This window comes from Leucoraja erinacea, chromosome 27, assembly GCF_028641065.1.
Source record: "Leucoraja erinacea ecotype New England chromosome 27, Leri_hhj_1, whole genome shotgun sequence".
In the NCBI taxonomy this organism is placed as follows: Eukaryota; Metazoa; Chordata; class Chondrichthyes; order Rajiformes; family Rajidae; genus Leucoraja; species Leucoraja erinaceus.
In genome coordinates, this window is record NC_073403.1 from 5,529,495 (window position 1) to 5,551,653 (window position 22,159).

Below are 22,159 nucleotides of genomic sequence, written 5' to 3' on the forward strand. Positions count from 1 at the left end.
GCTATCACTTCATCAGGGGCCCACTTGCCATCGGGCAAGCTGACACCCTGGCCAGTCCACCACTGCCTCTACCCCAGGGTGGACATTGGACTTTGTCTCTGGAACCGATTTCACTTTTCTGTTGTTTACGTATCCTGTTCTGCTGCAAGTAAGAGTTACATTGTTCAGTCTGGGACACGGGACAATGAACCATCCTTGACTCGAGCCTTGTCTAGCAGTCAGAGTAAATACTGCGGCCATTTTGTGTAGGTTTCCCTACTTTCTCTATGACTGTCTGCGCCTTCAACCATGCTAGTGAACATTGAACATTTTAATGCTACATACACATCATAGAAACATAGAAAATCGGTGCAGGAGTAGAGGCCATTCGGCCCTTCGAGCCTGCACCGCCATTCAATATGATCATGGCTGATCATCCAACTCAGCATCCTGTACCTGCCTTCTCTCCATGCTGTGGTAGTTAGGGTTCAACTTGCCTTGGCCTTGATCTATTCAACATTTTTCCTTGATCTACATCCCCCTAAGTCCCATTTTCACACCTTCCACTTCCTTATCTATGTAGGAACATAGAAAATAGGTGCAGGAGTAGGCCATTCGAGCCTGCACCGCCATTCAATATGATCATGGCTGATCATCCAACTCGGTATCCTGTACCTGCCTTTTCTCCATACCCTCTCATCCCTTTAGCCACAAGGGCCACATCTAACTCCCTCTTAAATATAGCCAATGAACTGTGGCCTCGACTACCCTCTGTGGCAGAGAATTCCACAGATTCACCACTCTCTGTGTGAAAAATGTTTTTCTCATCCTGGTCCTAAAGGATTTCCCCCTTATCCTTAAACTGTGACCCCTTGTTCTGGACTTCCCCAACATCGGGAACAATCTTCCTGCATCTGGCCTGTCCAACCCCTTAAGAATTTTGTAGGTTTATAAGATCCCCCCTCAATCTCCTAAATTCTAGCGAGTACAAGCTGAGTCTATCCAGTCTTTCTTCATATGAAAGTCCTGACATCCCAGGAATCAGGGCTTTCATATGAAGAAAGACTGGATAGTCCTCTCTCCTTCACATATACTGCGACCCCACCTCTCTCCCTCTCTCCTAACTGCTGAGAAAGCAGGAGATTAGAAGGTAGAACGCCGCAGATGGCATGAAACTGAGGTATAACCACAATGCCCTTTTAGCCTATGGTGAGCATTTGTCGGCACTGGGCCTGTACACGCTGGAGTTTAGAAGAATGAGGGGGGACCTCATTGAAACGTACTGAATAGTGAAAGGCCTGGATAGAGTGGATGTGGAGAGGATGTTTCCACTGGTGGGTGAGTCTCTGACAAGAGGTCATAGGGTGAGATTGGGATTTCTTTGGTCAGAGGGTGGTGAATCTGTGGAATTCTTTGCCACAGAAGGTTGTGGAGGCCAAGTCAGTGGGCAGAGATATATTGATTCTTGATTAGTACGGGTGTCAGAGGTCATGGGGAGAAGGCAACAGAATGGGGTTAGGAGGGAGAGGTAGATCAGCCGAGGTTGAATGGTGGAATAGACTTGATGGGCCGAATGGCCGAATTCTGCTCTTCTCACTTGTGGCAAGACACTGCAGCGTTGTGGATACACACACACACACACACACACACACACACCCCCACCCACACCCACACACACCCCCCCCACAGACACACACACACACCCACACACACCCACCCACCCACACACACACCCACCCACCCACACCCCCACACCCACCCACACCCACACACACACCCACACCCACACCCACACACACACACACACACACACCCACCCACCCACCCACACCCACCCACCCACAGACACACCCACACATCCTCACCCATCGACTCCATCAACACTTCACACTGCCTTGGGAAAGCAGCCAACATAACCAAAGACCATTTACACCCTTGTCCTTCCCTCTTCTCTCCTCTCCGCGCGGTCAGAAGGTACAAAAGATAGCCTGGCGTGTGTGTGTGTGTGTGAGCGGCACGGTGGCGCAGCGGTAGAGTTGCAGCCTTGCAGCGCTGGAGACTCGGGTTCAAGTTCAAGTACCAGTGAGTTTATTGTCATGTGTCCCTGTATAGGACAATGAAATTCTTACTTTGCTTCAGCACACAGAACATAGTAGGCATTTACTACAAAACAGATCAGTGTGTCCATATACCATTGTATAAATATATACACACATGAATAAATAAACTGATTAAGTGCAAATAACAGATAATGGGCTATTAATGTTCAGAGTTTTGTCCGAGCCAGGTTTAATAGCCTGATGGCTGTGGGGAAGTAGCTATTCCTGAACCTGGTTGTTGCAGTTCGAACCTGACTGCCGGTGCTGTCTGTACGGAGTTTGTACGTTCTCCCCGTGAATGCGTGGACTTTCTCCGAGATCTTCCGTTTCCTCCCACACTCCAAAGACATACGGATATGGAGGTGGATTGTATATTGTCCCTAGTGTGTGTAGGATAGTGTTAATGTGCAGCCATCGCTGGTCGGCACGGATCCAGTGGGCCGAAGGGCCTGTTTCCCCGCTGTATCTTTAAAAAAAAAAAAAAAACTAAAACTAAGAAATAAAAGCTTGAAAACATGCAACACCAGAATCAGGAACAGCTTCTTCGGCTCAGATAGACACAGAGTGCTGGAGTAACTCAGCGGGTCAGGCAGCATCTTTGGAGAAAAAAAAGATAGGTGATGTTTTGGATTGGGGCACTTCTTCAGTCTGAAGAGGGGTCCTGACACAAAATGTCACCTATCCATTCTCCTCTTCCCCCCCCTTCCCCCCCACCCTCCACCACCTGCTGAGTAACCCCAGCACATTGTGTCTATTTTTTGTATAAACCAGCATCTGCAGTTCTTCCCTGCTGCTGAAGCAAAGGATGAAATCCCAATCTCACGACCCATCTCTACGAGCCATTGCACCAGCTCTGTAGTTGCAACACTACACTTGGCACACAGTTCCCTTTCCCTTTTTGCATACCTGTTGTTGCCGTGTGCGGTTTGATTGTACTCGACATGTGATGGGATTTGCCTGGATGAAATGCAAAACAGTTTTCACTGCACCTTGGTACACGTGACAATAATACGAAGAGAGAAAGTGAGGAACGGAAACGGTCCAAGTGGGTCCAACCTGTCCCTGTGGCTGAAACCCTGTAATCCAGGCAGCGTTCTGGTGAACCATATCCGCTCCTTGTCTAAAGCTTCCACATTCCCCCTGTGATGGGGGTGACCCGAACTGCACACAATTGTTCACAAACCCAGTTTTATTGTCTCCTCACCGTCCTTCAGACTTTAGTTCTTCGATCAAGCCTCTGACTATTTACCTTAGCAACTCCTTTTAACTGAAACACAAAGTGCTGGAGGAAACTCAACAGGCCAGGTAGCATCTCTGGAGGGAATGGACAGGGTTGACAAAATTGCTGGAGAAACTCAGTGGGTGAGGCAGCATCTATGGAGCCAAGTTTCAGGTCAAGACCCTTCTTCAAGTCAGGACCTTTCCTCAACCTGACCTCCTGAGTTATTCCAGCGCTTTGTGTAATTTTACTCAAGATTCCAGCGTTAACAGTTCCATGTCTTCAAGGGAAGTATCAAATCCCATGTGGTGGAGGTGAAGTGATGGGTCGACATTGGACATTGTGTAGAGACAAGACACAGAATGCTGGAGTAACTCAGCAGGACAGGCAGCATCTCTGGGGAGAAGGAATGGGTGACGTTTCAGGTCGAGACCCTTCTTCAGACTCCACCCGAGACGTCACCCATTCCTTCTCTCCAGAGATGACGCTTGTCCCGCTGAGTTACTCCAGCATTTTGTGTCTACCTTCGATGTAAACCAGCATCTGCAGTTCTTTCCTACACATGTTGTGTGGAGACCTACGACTTCTTCGCACCCTGTCCCACTTAGGAGACCTAAACAGCAACCTCTGGTGACCTTGCCTGCCACCCAAAAAAAATCATGGTGGAGGTGACCTGCAACCTCCTACCACCTCCCACGCATATGTTGAAAACCTTCCTCCACTATGAAGAAAACCGGCTTCGACTAGACCTGCAACTAAAAAATTATCGTTTTTTAAAACGGCAACCTATTTTAAGTCGAGGCCGGTTTTATTCATGATGGAAAAAATAGCAGCAACCTAGATGAAGCCTCGACTTGAGTATAGGAGCAGGGAGGTTCTACTGCAGTTGTACAGTGTCTTGGTGAGACCACACCTGGAGTATTGCGTACAGTTTTGGTCTCCTAATCTGAGGAGAGACATTCTTGCCATAGAGGGAGTACAGTGAAGGTTCACCAGACTGATTCCTGGGATGTCAGGACTTTCATATGAAGAAAGACTGGATAGACTCGGCTTGTACTCGCTAGAATTTAGAAGATTGAGGGGGGATCTTATAGAAACTTACAAAATACATTCAGTTGCACACTCTGTGTCACCTCTGGTATTTGTAATAATGCATTTGATTTGCTGGGCCACTCCAGAACAAGGGGTCACAGTTTAAGGATAAGGGGGAAATCTTTTAGGACCGAGATGAGGAAAACATTTTTCACACTGAGAGTGGTGAATCTGTGGAATTCTCTGCCACAGAAGGTAGTTGAGACCACAGTTCATTGGCTATATTTAAGAGGATGTTAGATGTGGCCCTTGTGGCTAAAGGGATTCCTCCCAAACTCCAAAAACGTACAGGTTTGTCAGTTAATAGGCTTGGTGTGAATGTACAAATTGTCCCTAGTGGGTGTGGTGTGAATGTGTGGGGATCGCCAGTCAGTGCGGATACGGTGGGCCGAAGGGCCTGTTTCCACGCTGTATCTCGAAACTGAAACTAAAGCTCAAACTGCAGGTGCTGGTTTAAACCAAAGATAGACACAAGAAGATGGAGTATCTCAGCGGGACAGGCAGCATCTCGAGAGAGAGAGAGAAAGAATGGATGACGTTTTAGGTCGATGTCTGAAGAAAGGCTCTCGACACTAAACGCCACCCTTTTCTTCTCTCCAGAGATGCTGCCTGTCCCGCTGAGTCACTCCAGCTTTTTGTGTCTATCTTTGGAACTGCAGATGTTGGTTCACATCAAAGACAGACACAAGATGAATCTACCCCTTTGCTCCACCTATTGTACTAGAGTTTGATTTGACTGTATTATGTACAATATTATCTGCATGCAAAACAAAATGATTCACTGTGTCTCGGTACATGTGACACTAATAAAACCACAGCCTAACATGCTGCAGCAGCTTCTAGCTCGCTTCTCTGCCATGTAAAGCTGGGCAGAGCCGTCGGCATTGAAAGCTCCTAAGAGGTTTTTCTCCACACAATATAGAAACATAGAAACATAGAAAATAGGTGCAGGAGTAGGCCATTCGGCCCTTCGAGCCTGCACCGTCATTCAATGTGATCATGGCTGATCATCCAACTCAGTATCCTGTACCTGCCTTCTCTCCATACCCCCTGATCCCTTTAGCCACAAGGGCCACATCTAACTCCCTCTTAAATATAGCCAATGAACTGTGGCCTCAACTACCTTCTGTGGCAGAGAGTTCCAGAGATTCACCACTCTGTGAAAAATGTTTTCCTCATCTCGGTCCTAAACGTTTTCCCTCTTATCCTTAAACTGTGACCCCTTGTCCTGGACTTCCCCAACATCGGGTACAATCTTCCTGCATCTAGCCTGTCCAACCCCTTAAGAATTTTGTAAGTTTCTATAAGATCCCCCCTCAATCTTCTAAATTCTAGCGAGTACAAGCCGAGTCTATCCGGTCTTTCTTCATATGAAAGTCCTGACACCCCAGGAATCAGTCTGGTGAACCTTCTCTGTACTCCCTCTATGGCAAGAATGTCGTTCCTCAGATTAGGAGACCAAAACTGTACGCAATACTCCTGGTGTGGTCTCACCAAGACCCTGTACAACTGCAGTAGAACCTCCCTGCTCTTATACTCAAATCCTTTTGCTATGAATGCTAACATACCATTTGCTTTCTTCTCTGCCTGCTGCACCTGCATGCCTACTTTCAATGACTGGTGTACCATGACACGCAGGTCTCGTTGCATCTCCACTTTTCCTAATCGGCCACCATTTAGATAATAATTTACTTTCCTGTTTTTGCCACCACAGTGGATAACCTCACATTTATCCACATTATACTGCATCTGCCATACATTTGCCCACTCACCCAGCCTATCCAAGTCACCTTGCAGCCTCTAAGTATCCTCCTCACAGCTAACACTGCCCCCCAGCTTCGTGTCTTCCGCGAACTTGGAGATGTTGCATTCAATTCCCTCATCCAGATCATTAATATATATTGTAAATAGCTGGGGTCCCAGCACTGAGCCTTGCGGTACCCCACTAGTCACTGTCTGCCATTGTGAAAAGGACCCGTTTATTCCTACTCTTTGCTTCCTGTTTGCCACCATATGTTCCCCACTTGAAGAAACCTTCAATCTTACCTGGCTCTGGAGCAGGGATATGAGCCAGTCCCCAACCCGCAGAGCTGTCGTTTCGAGGTTGCACCATCTCTCTGTTCAAACTCAGTAAGCTTGCAGCTTAATTTACTGGGGAAATATTTGTGCCTGGGTAAATATTTAGTTCTGAAAATGTTCAACTAAAAATAAAACAGATTTGCAGATTATTGTACCGGGGCCATGATGGTCATTTGTTCCACAGCTTGGTCCAAGATGAACACATTACACAATATGAAAGCCTATTTTTGTAACTAATTTGTATACATTGGGTGGAAATGTTCTCAAGTGGCTTGTCCGTGCTCAGTGAAGTGAGCATTAAGTACTTGACCAAATTGGAATGATATGAATGTTTGAATGTGTTTGGAGTTGTGCAGCGTCCGATCCGTTGCAAGTCTGAGCACGGGGAAGCAACGGGAGAGGTTTAGTTTAGAGATACAGTGCGTAAGCTGGCCCTTTGGCCCACTGGATCTGCATAGACCAGCAATCAATCTCACACACAGACACACACACGCACAGACACACACACGCACAGACACACACGCACGCGCGCACACACAGACACACACACACACACACACACACACACACACACCGCACACACACACACACACACACACACACACACACACACACACACACACACACACACACACACACAGACACACACAGACACACAGTGACACACACAGACACACACACACACACACACACACACACACACACACACACACACACACACACACACACACACACACACACACACACACAGACACACACAGACACACACACACACACAGACACACACACAGCCACACACAGCCACACACAGACACACACACAGACACACACACGCGCGCACACACAGACACACACAGACGCACACACACACAGCCACACACACACACACACAGCCACACACAGCCAGCACAGCACACACACACACACACACGCGCACACACAGACACGCGCACACACACACACACACGACAATTTTTACATTTACACCAAGCCGATTAACCTACATCCCTGCACGTCTTTGGAGTGTGGGAGGAAACCGAAGATCTCGGAGAAAATCCATGCAGGTCACGGGGAGAACGTACAAACTCCGTACAGACGGCACCCGTAGTCGGGATCAAACCCGAGTCTCCAGCGCTGCAAGCGCTGTAATGCCCCCGTCCCACTTAGGAAACCTGAACGGAAACCCCTGGAGACTTTGCACCCCATCCAGATTCAGGGACAGTCTCCTCCCAGCTGCTATCAGGCAACTGAACTGTCCTATCACCAACTAGAGAGCGGTCCTGAACTATCTACCTCATTGGAGATCCTCAGACTATCTCTAATTGGATGTCACTGGACTTTATCTTGCATTAAGCCTCATTCCCTAGAAGCGGCATAAACATTGACTTCTCCAATTTCCGCTGGCCCTTGCTGTCTCCTCCCCCTTCTCAGCTCTCCCTCAGCCCTCGGGCCCATCCTCTTCCTTTTTCCTTTCCTCTCACCCCCCCCCTCCCCACCCTACATCAGTCTGAAGAAGGGTTTCGGCCCGAAACGTTGCCTATTTCCTTCGCTCCATGCAAAGAGTTGAACAATCTCCACTATAGGAAATTGGCTATATTTAAGATGTGACCCTTGTGGCTAAAGGGATCAGGGGGTATGGAGAGAAGGCAGGTACAGGATACTGAGTTGGATGATCAGCCATGACCATATTGAATGGCGGTGCAGGCTTGAAGGGCCGAATGGCCTCTACTCCTGCACCTATTTTCTATGTTTCTATGTTTACCCCTGTTTCTCTTTCTTCCACGTCCTAAAGGGAAGCGTTAATTTTCTGGTGGGCTGGCAACTTGCTCTTTTTATATCTGGGGTGCCAGAGTCTGTCGCTTTGAAAGTGGCCCATTCATTCATCTGGAGAGTGTTGCAGTCAGCTTGCACCTATTTTAATCACAGAAACCTGCTTTAATCCTCGCCTGCCGTGGCCCAAGTTCCCACATCTCCTTCTGGCTAGTTTAACCGTTCGTTCCAAACACACACCCTTCAATTTGTTCCCGTGCCTTGTGTGCAGTAAGTGATTGAGATTAATTGCCTATCATAGAAATGTATGTACAGTAATGATTCACAAAAGTGCACTGATCTGTCTAGACCTGCACTCCTAACAGTAAATAGGTAGTTTATTAAACTATTCAGCATTCACAACTTAATTATAAATGGGTGTAAGAAGGAACTGCAGATGTTGGTTTAAACCGAAGATAGACACAAAAATCTGGAGTAACTCAGGCTCGAAACATGGAAAATAGGTGCAGGAGTAGGCCATTCGGCCCTTCGAGCCTGCACCGCCATTCAATATGATCATGGCTGATCATCCAACTCAGTATCCTGTACCTGCCTTCTCTCCATACCCCCTGATCCCTTTAGCCACAAGGGCCACATCTAACTCCCTCTTAAATATAGCCAATGAACTGTGGCCTCAACTACCTTCTGTGAATTTCACAGATTCACCACTCTCTGTGTGAAAAATGTTTTTCTCATCTCGGTCCTAAAGGATTTCCCCTCTATCCTTAAACTGTGACCCCTTGTCCTGGACTTCCCCAACATCGGGAACAATCTTCCTGCATCTAGCCTGTCCAACCCCTTAAGAATTTTGTAAGTTTCTATACGATCCCTCCCCCCTCGATCTTCTAAACTCTAGCGAGTACAAGCCGAGTCTGTCCAGTCTTTCTTCCTTCTTTCTTCCATGACTGTCAGCCATGAGCGAATGGTGGAGCAGACTTGATGGGCCGAATGGCCTAATTCTGCTCCTTGGAATTTATCCTGAATAGACTGAATATCTTGGTTAACAAACAAACATCTGAGTAGAAGTGTTCTGTGTAGAATTTGTCGGGGGAACGATACAATACAGTAAAAAAAAAGGCCCTTCTGCCCATCGTATCCCTTCTGACCATCAAGTATCCATCAACATTAATGCTATTTAACAATACTTTCCCCATGGCAATCCAAGTACTGGTCAAGCTATTCTAACCGGCTGTTAGAGTTCTTGTCCCCACCTCCTCAGGCTGGGCTTTCCCGATTTCACCTCCTCTACTTTGTCCAAAGAGGGGTCTTGACCAGAAACATCACCCGTTCTTTTTCTCCAGAGATGCTGCCTGACCCACTGCGTTACTCCAGCATTCTGGATCTACCATCTTGTACGTATCGGGTTTAAATGCTGCCTCTGTTGTCATTCCCGTTTTACCACCTCATTAATATCATCCTTAGCCAAGGCTAACTTCTTCAAGACAACACCAGTCACAAAGGTTTGTCATGTGTAACAACATCGCATTAATCAATAAGGACCCTGATGGGCACAGAACACTTTTGTGGAAAATGCTTTCTGTGGAAAATGCTGGTTTGTGAAATTAAACTTGGGATGAGGAAATATTTATTTCATTCGTTGTCATTTCTGATTCCCCATCAACCAACTGCCCAACTTCTGCGGGTGTGGTCTTGACCTGAACCATCAACGATGCATACGGTACACACACACACACACACACACACACACACACACACACACACACACACACACACACACACACACACACACACACACACACACACACGCACACACGCACACACGCACAGCGCTAGAGTAACTCAGCGGGTCGGGTGAAAAACTCTCTCCGTTCTTGAAACATGTAAGATTGTTAAGGTCTTCAAGGACACGCTAGAGGCAGGAAACATGTTCCCGGTGTTGGGGGGGAGTCCACAACCAGGGGCCACACAGTTTAAGAATAAGGGGAAAGCCATTTAGAAGGGAGACGAGGAACCACTTTTTCTCACAGAGAGTGGTGAGTCTGTGGAATTCTCTGCCTCGGAGGGCGGTGGAGACCATTTTCTCTGGATGCTTTCAAGAGAGAGCTGGATAGGGCTTAAAAATAGCGGAGTCAGGGGAGAAGGCAGGAACGGGGTACTGGTCGGGGATGATCAGCCATGATCACATTGAATGGCGGTGCTGGCTCGAAGGGCCGAATGGCCTACTCCTGCCACTGTTGTCTGTTGTCTATCGTCTGTCAGTGACATTGCAGATCGAGACCTTTCTTCAGACTCCAATCAGACTATTTTTGAGTCTGAGGAAGGGTCTCGACACAAGACGTCACCTATTCCTTTTCTCCAGAGATTCTACCTGAACAGCCGAGTTACTCCAGCATTTTGTGTCCTTTTCTGCAGACGCGGAATTCTTTGTCGGAGAGGTACTCCACGGTGAAAAGCTGAGCAAAAAAACCAAGGAGAAAAGAGAGGCGCTGCTGGAAGGGTTCCGACAGGTGAAGTACAGGTGAGTGGAGTGATTCACACGCAGCTAATTTGTGAGTTGTCTTTTTTTTCAAAACTTGTCAGCCTGAACAAATCGGTTTCTGGTATCAGCCTTCAAGCTACTTGTGTGGAGCCTTGATCCCTGTATATCTCCGCAACAGCAGCGATCACAAAAATGCCAGGTGTGTCTACAGCAGAGGAACAGGGGAGGGAATGATCAGCTCCATGTTCAGGTGTGTCGCTGCCAGCTATCCTTGCTCACCTGCTGCCTGGTGAGTTGCATTGAGTGTGCAGCATGGCGATGGGCCCTTTGATCCAGGCTACGAATTGTTGTAGACCGAAGATAGACACAAGAAATCTGGAGTAACTCAGCGGGACAGGCAGCGACTCTGGAGAGAAGGAATGGGTGACATAGAAACATAGAAAATAGGTGCAGGAGTAGGCCATTCGGCCCTTTGAGCCTGCACCTCCATTCAATATGATCATGGCTGATCATCCAACTCAGTATCCCATCCCTGCCTCCTCTCCATACCCCCTGATCCCTTTAGCCACAAGGGCCACATCTAACTCCCTCTTAAATATAGCCAATGAACTGTGGCCTCAACTACCTTCTGTGGCAGAGAGTTACAGAGACTCGCCACTCTCTGTGTGAAAAATGTTTTTCTCATCTCGGTCCAGAAGGATTTCCCCCTTATCCTTAAACTGTGACCCCTTGTCCTGGACTTCCCCAACATCGGGAACAATGGCCCTGCATCTCGCCTGTCCAACCCCTTAAGAATTTTGTAAGTTTCTATAAGATTTCGGGTCGAGAACCTTCTTCAGACTGAGAGTCGGGAGATTTGTTTTTGTTTAGTTAAGCGAAACTGGCCGTATGCGAGGGGATCTATCGCAGTCGCTGCCTCAAAAAGGCTGGCAGTATCATCAAGGACCCACACCATCCTGGCCACACACACATCTCTCCGCTACCTTCAGGTAGAAGGTACAGGAGCCTGAAGACTGCAACGTCCAGGTTCAGGAATAGCTACTTCCCCACAGCCATCAGGCTATTAAACCTGGCTCGGACAAAACTCTGATTATTAATAGCCCGTTATCTGTTATTTGCACTTTATCAGTTTATTTATTCATGTGTGTATTTACGTATATAATGGTATATGGACACACTGATCTGTTCTGTAGTCAATGCCTACTATGTTCTGTTGTGCTGAAGCAAAGCAAGAATTTCATTGTCCTATACAGGGACACATGACATAAACTCACTTGAGTCCGCGTACAATGTACGATTTTTACCGGCCTATTAAGCTACAAACCTGTACGTCTTTGCAGTGTGGGAGGAAAACCGGAGAACCCGGAGAAAAGCCACGTGGTCACGGGGAGAACGTGCAAACTCCGCACAGACAGCACCTGAGGTCAGGATGGAACCCGGGTCTCTGGCGCTGTGAGGCAGCAACTCTACTGCTGCGCCACCGTGCCATTGATTGAGTGGTTGAATTTAAAGACGCAGTAATAAAACAGGCCCTTCGGCCCATCAAGTCTGTGCCGTTCACACTAGTTCCATGCTATCCCACTTTCTCGTCCACTCCCCACACACTAGTGGGCAATTTACAACCTGTATGTCTCGGCACAGTAGCTCAGCGATAGAGCTGCATGTCTTGCTCGTTCGATCCTGACCTCGGGTGCGAGTACGTACGTATGAAGTTGGCAACTTCTCCCTGGGGTTGTGTGGGTTTTCTCCAGGTGCCCAGGTCTCCTGCCACATCCCAAACAACTGCAGGTTTGCAGCTTAATCGGCCCTCTATAAATTGCCCCCTGGGTGTGTCGGAGGTGGATGAGAAATAAGGATAACTTTGTACTCATGTGAATGGGTGATCGATGGTCGGCATGGATTTGATGGGCCGAATGGCCCTTTCCCATGCTGTAGAACTGAACTAAACGGGACCATTCGTTCCTCTCTCTCCCCCTCCCCTCCCCCCCCCCCTCTCCCTCCCTCCGCGCTCTCCCCCCCCCCGCTCTCTCTCTCCCCCCCCTCTCTCTCTCCCCCTCCCTCTCTCTTTCTCCTCTCTCTCTCCCTCCCCCCCTCATTCTCTCTCCTCTCTCCCCCCTCGCTCTCTCTCTCCCTCCCCTCCCTCCTTCCTCCTCCCTCCCTCTCTCCCTCCCTCTCCCCTTCCTCATTCTCTCTCTTCCCCTCCTCATTCTCTCTCTCTCTCCCCCTCCTCATTCTCTCTCTCTCTCTCTCCCCCTCGCTCTCTCTCTCTCCCCCCTCTCTCTCTCTCTCTCCCCCTCGCTCTCTCTCTCTCTCTCTCTCCTGGCAGGCTTTGAGGCCTAGTAGTTGCTCTCTCTCTCTCTCAAGAGAGAGAGAGTTGGTAAATCTGAGAGAGAGACTGAGAGAGACAGAGAGACAGACTCACTCACTCACTCACTCCCTCCCTCCCTCCCTCCCTCTCTCCCTCCCTCCCTCCCTCCCTCCCTCCCTCCCTCCCTCTCTTCTCCCAATGATGGTGGATATAGCCAGGTCTACACTTGTATCCAGCCTTGGGCATGTTACAGGGCTTCAACTTGAAGTGACAGCCACTTGTGTTTGAATAACTACATTTGTTCTTGACAGCGGTTGTTGAGTGAAGTGCAGACAAATGCTCGGCTGGAGAGGGTGTGTTGACAACTCGAAACAGCTGACGTGCGGAGCGATCTCAAATCTGTCAATGTGGAAAAAGTGTCAAAGAAAGTTCAGTTAGAATGGTGTAGGGTATTGGCTGCTTGTCCATAGATCCCGTCTGGGTAACAAACGCAGCGAGCTGTCGGGCTAGCAGTGCGTGAGGACTGAGAAACGATGTTGTAGTTGGGGTTCAACTTGCCTTGCTCCCGAATTATTCGACATTTTTCCTTGATCTACAGCCCCTTTGTCCCATTTTCACACCTTCCACTTCCTTATCTATGTAGAAACATAGAAAACTTTACAAAATAGGTGCAGGAGTAGGCCATTCAGCCCTTCGAGCCTGCACCGCCATTCAATATGATCATGGCTGATCATCCAACTCAGTATCCTGTACCTGCCTTCTCTCCATACCCCCTGATCCCTTTAGCCACAAGGGCCACATCTAACTCCCTCTTAAATATAGCCAATGAACTGGCCTCAACTACCTTCTGTGGCAGCGAGTTCCAGAGATACACCACTCTCTGTGTGAATTTTTTTTTTCTCATCTCGGTCCTAAAGGATTACCCCTTCATCCTTCACATATTTATTCAACTCTGCTCCGACTACAAATTCGTTCCTGATCTTCCGTTGAGAGACACAGGCCCTTCGACCCGTCAAGTCCATGCCGGCCGGGGATCACCCATTCACACTGATTTCTAGGTGTGGGAAGGAACTGCAGATGCTGGTTTACACCGAATATAGACGCAAAATGCCGGAGTAACTCAGCGGGACAGGCAGCGTCTCTGGGTAGAAGGAATGGGTGACATTTTGGGTTCAGAGTTTTTTTTCTGTATGAAGGAGGGTCACGACTTAAAACGTCACCCATTCCCAATGGCGGATTGGGTCTAAAAATATTGGTTGCCAGGAGACAAAGGGGGCCCACTTCATCAGGGGCCCACTTGATATAGGGGGGCCCCTCTTCATCAGGGGCCCACTTGCCATCGGGCAAGCTGACACCCTGGCTAGTCCGCCACTGCCCATTCATCTCCAGGGATGCAGCCAGTCTACCCCACTTCCCCACCCTCTCCCTACACACTAGGGGCAATTTACAGAGGGCCGATTAACCTACAAACCCGCACCGGGGGGGGGGGGGGACCCATGAGTCAAGGGAGAGCGGGCAAACTCCACACAGACAGCATCCAAAGTGGGTTTGAGGCAGCGTCTGATCAGCTGTGCCTCTGTGTGCCTCCTGTATTTTGTTTAGTATCGCACTGCATTCATGCTGCTGTTATAGCCTTGGTGCAATGATTAGTTTACTCGAAACTTTACTAAAGAAAACTCCTCTGGTTCTGCTTTTAATTACGGCACTGTAGCTAGACTGTGTGTGTGTGTATGTGTATGACTTCCTTCCGACCACAGTGGCCACAGGAGCGTTTATCAGTGTTCATCTCAAGGTTGCACCCGTTGCAACAAGGTGCATTGTTGCTGCTCATCTGCGCTACAAACCCTGTTAACTGTCTCTGCACACCCAACCCCCCAGCAAGGTATTTAATGCACTTTCCACTGCCCCACTAGCCAGAAGTCAAAGGGAAAATGAGGCTGGCCTTTTGCGATTCATTTGCACCGTTTCTGAATGGATAGAATAATATCGTATGCTGCTGAAGTCCCGTCGAAGAAGGAATTGCAGATGCTGGTTTACACCAAGGAAAGACAAATAAAATGCTGGAGTAACTCAGCCTGATGTGACACAGTGTCGCAGCGGTAGAGTTGCTGCCTCACAGCGCCAGAGACCCGGGTCCGATCCTGACTGCGGGTGCTGCCTGTATTCTCTTCTCCCTGTGACTGCGTGGGTTTTCTCCGGGTGCTCCGGTTTCCTCTGACATTTCAAATACGTACAGGTTTGTAGGTTAATTGGCTTCAGTATCTTGTCCCTAGTGCCTTGTCCATAGATCTAATGTACCAGTGGTCAATATGGTGCAGTGGTGGGCAGGTGGGACTAGCGTTGATGGGGCATCTTGGTTGGCATGGCCAAGTTGGGCTGAAGGGCCTGTTTCCACATTGGATGACTAAGATTTCAAGTCTCTGCTGGAGCTCAACTATATTCAGACCCATGAATGTATTAAGAAAGAACTGCAGATGCTGGTTTAAATCGAATGTAGACACAAAATGCTGGAGTAACTCAGCGGGTGAGGCAGCGTCTCTGGAGAGAAGGAATGGGTGACGTTTCGGGTTGAAGATCCGATACGCAACATGTGTGGCAAGGAAAACTGCAGGTGCTGGTTTACACCGAAGATAGACTCGGTCTGAAGAAGGGTCTCGACCTGAAACGTAGCCCATTCCTTCTCTCCAGAGATGCTGCCTGACCCGCTGAGTTACTCCAGCATTTTGTGTCTGCCATGAATGTCCTGTTGGGGTAAATGGAACAGTGTATGTATGCAGAGGCAGAAAGTCTTAACTAAAAGATAGATTTAATCTGAAGAAGGGTCCCGGGCCGAAACATCACCTATTCCTTCTCTCCAGAGATGCTGCCTGGCCCGCTGAGTTTCTCCAGCATTTTGTGTCTATCTTTGCTAGATTTTATAAGATTGACAAAAGAGGGTATGGAGAGAAGGCAGGTACGGGATACTGAGTTGGATGATCAGCCATGATCATATTGAATGGCGGTGCAGGTTCGAAGGGCCGAATGGCCTACTCCTGCACCTGATTTCTATGTTTATCATTGGTTTAAAATAATGTTTAAGAAGGAACTGCAGATGCTGGGAAATGGAAGGTGGACAAAAATGCTGGAGAAACTCAGCGGGTGCAGCAGCATCTATGGAGCGAAGGAAATAGGCAACGTTTCGGGCCGAAACCCTTCCGGGTTTCGGCCCGAAACGTTGCCTATTTCCTATAGTCTCTCCAGTTTTTTTGTGTACCTTTAGTTTAAAATAATGCCGGCTTCTCTTGACACCAGGCAGCATTTTGTGTCTCTCCTGCACCTATTTTCTATGTTTCTATGTCTATCCATTGACTAAAATCTTTATGATAAAACAGCACCTTGTTTTGCACCAGCAATACCACAGGGGATTATCTATTAAACAGCCACAAATCTTAATGCAATCAAGTTGCCTAATAGATCTCAGTCCCTATGTTCAGCACCTTAATCTGGTCCTGCAGCACCGCCAGTGGTGGGAGGGTTCAATGACAGCCCTAGGGCCTACATGTTCTAGGGATCATTTTTCACACCTACCTTAAGACCATTAACCTACACACCTGTACGCCTTTGGAGTGTGGGAGGAAACCGGAGATGTCAGAGAAAACCCACGCAGGTCACGGGGAGAACGTGCAAACGCCGTACAGTCAGCGCCCGTAGTCGGGATCGAACCCGGGTCCCTGGTGCTGCAGGTGCTGTAAGGCAGCAACTTATAGAAACGTATAAGCAGTGTCCCCAATTTATCCAGATTTATGGTAGGACAGAATAACTGGCACTTCTTTAAATGGAAATGTCTCATACCAACTTTTCTGAAATTACAAAATTCCTAAGGGGTTGGACAGGCTAGATTCAGGAAGATTGTTCCCGATGTTGGGGAAGTCCAGAACAAGGGGTCACACAGTTTAAGGATAAGGGGGGAAGTCTTTTAGGACCGAGATGAGAAAAACATTTTTCACACACAGAGAGTGGTGAATCTGTGGAATTCTCTGCCACAGAAGGCAGTTGAGGCCACAGTTCATTGGCTATATTTAAGAGGGAGTTAGATGTGGCCCTTGTGGCTAAAGGGATCAGGGGGTATGGAGAGAAGGCAGGTACGGGATACTGAGTTGGATGATCAGCCATGCAATAGATCATGCAGGCTCGAAGGGCCGAATGGCCTACTCCTGCGCCTATTTTCCATGTTTCTAACTCTACAGCTGCGCCACCGTGCCGCCCGATAAAATGCAAGTTACCGTTGATGTCAATGGGGTGGAAAAGTGCCATGGAAATAAAATTAAGATGGAATGTACATTTAGACAAGTTTCTAAAGATAGACACAAAATGCTGGAGTAACTCAGCGGGACAGGCAGCATCTCTGGAGAGAAGGAACGGGTGACGTTTCGGATCAAGACCCTTCTTCAGACTAAGATTCAGAGGAGAGGAAAATGAGAGATATGGACAGTGATATAGAGAGGTATGGGGAGAACGTGCAAACTCCATACAGACAGCACCCGTAGTTCAGGATTGAACCCGAGTCTCTGGCGCTGTAAGGCAGCAACTCTACCGCTGCGCCACCGTGCCACTGTTGTAGCCAGTTCCACCTTGTTAGGTGACTACAGGGCAAGAACCTTCTGGCAGAAGCTTCTCCTGAAGAGACCATTAGATCAAAAGTGATAGGAGCAGACCTAGGCCATTCGGCCCATCAAGTCTACTCCGCCATTCAACCATGGCTGATTCATCTCTCCCTCCTATCCCCATTCTCCTGCCTTCTCCCCATAACCTCTGACACCCGTACTGATCAAGAATCTATCAATCTCTGCCATAAATATATCCGCTGACTTGGCCTCCACAGCCTTCTGTGGCAAAGAATTCCACAGATTCACCACCCTCTGACTGAAGAAATTCCTCCTCATCTCCTCCCTAAAAGAACGTCCTTTAATTCTGAGGCTGTGACCTCTAGTCCTGGACTCTCCCACTAGTGGAAACATCCTTTCCACATCCACTCTGTCCAAGCCTTACACTATCTCTGTACGTTTCACTGAGGCGCCCCCCTCATTCTTCTAAACTCCAGCGAGTACAGGCCCAGTGATGTCAAACACTTATCATAGGTTAACCCACTCATTCTGCAGCCAGAGAAATGAATTGCCAGCCATGGCAGGGAAGGGCTTGGCAGAAGCGGCTTTTAAATCACTTAAGTGCGAGTTTATAAATTCAACAAATGACAGTGATCTGGTAGTTGGCATCTCGGCTCAACAGACAAGCTGAAGTGAAGATGGTTAGCAACTGTATGCATTGACTGCCAGCTACCCCTGGTGTTGCTTCAAGGCTGTAACTCAATCCTGTAATACTGTCTGTTATGAACAGCTCCCGTTTCATTGAGACCGTATATAGAGTTACCTAAACCCAGCAGTTGTGTTTCTGCTCAATAATCAGTGCTGGCCCCTTGCTGTTTTGATGGTGGCGTGTTGGCACGGCTCCAATCTCCAGTCACCAGTTAGCTTCTACCCTCCACCCTTGGATGTGTCGCCTGTTCAATCCCAGACCATGCTGGTTACAAAAGCCTGGACTGTTTGATCCAGCGGGCAATGTGGAAGTAGGCAAACCACAGAGTCGATCAAACAAGCAAATGCAATTCATGGATCGGGTTGAGTCCAGCCATTTCTTCCAAGAGAGAGCTAGATAGGGTTCTTAAAGATAGCGGAGTCAGGGGAATATGGGGAGAAGGCAGGAACGGGGTACTGATTGGGGATGGTCAGCCATGATCACATTGAATGGCGGTGCTGGCTCGAAGGGCCGAATGGCCTACTCCTGCACCGATTTCATGTGAAATTCAGGAGGGAACTGCTGATGGACTCAAAATGCTGGAGTAACTCAGCGGGACAGGCAACATCTCTGGAGAGAAGGAATAGGTGATGTTTCAGGTCAAGACCCTTCTTCAGACCTTCAGATAGAGCTTTTTGAGTCTATCCACAATGGTTTCAATGTTGGTTGCGGACGAGGTGATAAGAAAGGGACAACAGATAAACAGAGAGAGAGAGAGAGAGAGAAAGAGAGAGACACACACACACACACACACACACACACACACACCCACACACACACACACACACACACACACACACACACACACACACACGCACACACACACACTTATACCGCTGGGATGTAAGCTGGAAATGTCACCTACTCCTTTGCTCCATCGACACTTCCTGGACCTGCTGAGTTACTCCAGCATTAGACAATAGGTGCAGGAGTAGGCCATTCAGCCCTCTGAGCCAGCGCCGCCATTCAATGTGATCATGGCTGATCATCCCCAACCAGTACCCCCCCGTTCCTGCCTTCTCCCCATATCCCCTTGACTCTGCTATCTTCAAGAGCCCTATCCAGCTCTCTCTTGAAAGCATCCAGAGAACCCGCCTCCATCACCCTCCGAGGCAGAGAATTCCACAGACTCACCACTGAAAAAGTGTTTCCTGGTCTCTGTTCTAAATGGCTTGCCCCTTATTCTTAAACTGCGTGTCTATCCTCTGCATAAACCAGCATCTGCAGTTCCTTCCATAGCAGTGAGATCAATAGTATTGGAGATGGGGATTGGGGCGAATGATATGCGTGACCTCGTCACTTACTAGAGGGACGTTTCGCCTCTGAGCCAAGTCCCAGTAAAGAACAAATCAAATGTGTGTTTTTTCTGGGTCAATCAGGCTCCTTGTTTCGTTGGTAATTGCACGAGATGCTGATCAGGATATAACATCACTACTTCTGTGGGATCACATCTGCCAGATTAGCATAAGCATATTTAATCAGTTTGTGTGTGTGTGTTTTTTTTTTTGTAGACTCCAGCACATGGCCGGCTTCAATGGTAACCTTTCAAATAACCGGCTACAGTTATTTCACTCCAGCCTTGCCTAATACATCAATGTCAGGCATAAACATTTGCAGACCATTATTTAACTCAGAATTCAGTTGGTTCTGGAGGGCTGCCATGGCTGTAACAAGCTCTGATTGGGAAGTGGAGCTCGCCTCTATCGCTAGACGTTGCACAGATCTATGTGGGCCAACGCCAACAGTTCTCAGCCACGCCGCTGAATTTATCGAGGACTGGAAGAAGCCGGGCATTGATGCTGAAATGTGGAAGAGTTATTTGATATTTATTAACCCTCGTGAATTGATGTTGTAGCTGCAGACAGGAGGCAAGGCCGGCGCAGTGATTTATGGACTGTGTACACTCCAGTCATTCACTCCTGGCAGTGGTGGATTTTGTAAAAAAAAAAAATCAAAACAACACCATCGCATTTGCATTTTAACTGTTGAATGACTCGTTCCATTCCACCACTGCCAACAATAATAATGCCACTGAGTTCAGAGCACTTGGCTGTACAAGGAGCGCCAGGGTCCAATTTGTACTCTGGCACATGAAGAATGGTTTGTTTTTTTTTTGGATGGTTTTAACATAAGTGCTGCTATGTTTTTGTTTTTTCTGTTCTGGGCCTTTCTTGCCTCCAATTCCCTCACCGCTACTTTCAGCCTGGCCTAAAGCATCACCCATTCCTTCTCTCCAGAGATGCTGCCTGACCCGCAGAGTTACTCCAGCACTCTGCTCATAAGGCACTAAGTTCTACTCCGACATTCAATCATGGCTGATCTATCTCTCCCTCCTAACCCCCATTCTCCTGCCCTCTCCCCATAAACCCTGACACCCGTAATAATCAATAATCTATCTATCTCTGCCTTAACTCTCCAGAACTAGGGGTCACAGTTTAAGGGCAAGGGGGAAGTCTTTTAGGACCGAGATGAGAAAAACATTTTTTACACAGAGAGTGGTGAATCTGTGGAATTCTCTGCCACAGAAGGTAGTTGAGGCCACAGTTCATTGGCTATATTTAAGAGGGAGTTAGATGTGGCCCTTGTGGCTAAAGGGATCAGGGTGTATGGAGAGAAGGCAGGGATGGGATACTGAGTTGGATGATCAGCCATGATCATATTGAATGGCGGTGCAGGCTCGAAGGGCCGAATGGCCTACTCCTGCACCTATTGTCTATGTTAAAAATATCCATTGACTTGGCCTCCGCAGCCCTCTGTGGCAATGAATTCCACAGATTCACCACCCTCTGACTAAATACATTTCTCCTCATTTCCTTCCTAAAAGAATGCCCTTTAAATCTGAGACTGTGGCCTCTAGTCCCAGACTCTCCCACTGGTGAAACATCCTCTGACATCCACTCTATCCAAGCATTCCAAACACAACATTGAAGTTCGATAAAGTCCCACTGCTGGTTGATCTGCTGGTGTCTTGTTGGACCTGCTGGTTCTGCTGGTTTTCCTGCCTTGTGCATGACCCGTGCTAGATATGGGGCTGGTTCAATGATACGTAATGCTGGAGGAACTCAGCGGAATGTATCAATCTCCTATTTTATTTTCTCTCTTGTACGAGGCCATTTCCTAATGTACGAGGTAATTCAAGAGCTCTCCCAAGTTTCCCCCGATTCGAACTCGGAGAATTACGGTAATGGCCGCTCGTAGGTACTCTGGGCTCTCGTGGACATTTTTCAACATGTTGAAATATCTTCACGAGTTTACCGCGTTTCCGTTAGCGTTACGAGCCGCTAAGAGACGTCACGAGCTCCGACGTACCCGCTATGTACATTCTACGTACTTACCACCAGTTTGATTTTTTTTTTCTAAACGTGGGAGAGCTCTTGGGTAAACTCGTATAGTGGGACAGGCCCTTCACGCTGAGATTGTGGAATGTTTTTTTTCCGACTTGCAGTTTAGTTTGTGCTTCACAGTAACGGGCCGGGCCATCAGTCGACAGTCACTGGAGAGAGGGTGTTGGGTTTGGGATGTTGAGTTCCAGGTCAGGGTTCAATGGCTCAATGTTGCTATTGTTATCGCATATGCCAAACGCACAGAAATTATTTTCTTACAAACAGCCCTGTAGAATATTCTCATATATAAGCACGACCCCGATTAGCAGATTGGCTAGTGGGAGAGTCTAGGACCAGAGGTCACAACCCCAGGATTAAAGGATGTTCCTTTAGAAAGGAGATGAGGAATTTCTTTAATCAGAAGGTGGTGAATCTGGAATTCTTTGCTACAGGAGGCTGTAGAGGCCAATTCATTGGATA

The 22,159-nt window shown here is 48.0% G+C and overlaps 1 protein-coding gene across 1 annotated transcript in view; it reads left to right on the forward strand.

The window, feature by feature from the left end:
* Nucleotides 1-22,159, forward strand: part of LOC129710131 (src kinase-associated phosphoprotein 2-like) — a 295,021-nt gene that overhangs the window by 9,238 nt on the left and 263,624 nt on the right. Inside the window, exon 2 of the mRNA XM_055656879.1 lies at nucleotides 10,651-10,756. Coding sequence (XP_055512854.1) covers nucleotides 10,651-10,756 — 106 coding nt within the window. The remainder of the gene's footprint in view (nucleotides 1-10,650; nucleotides 10,757-22,159) is intronic.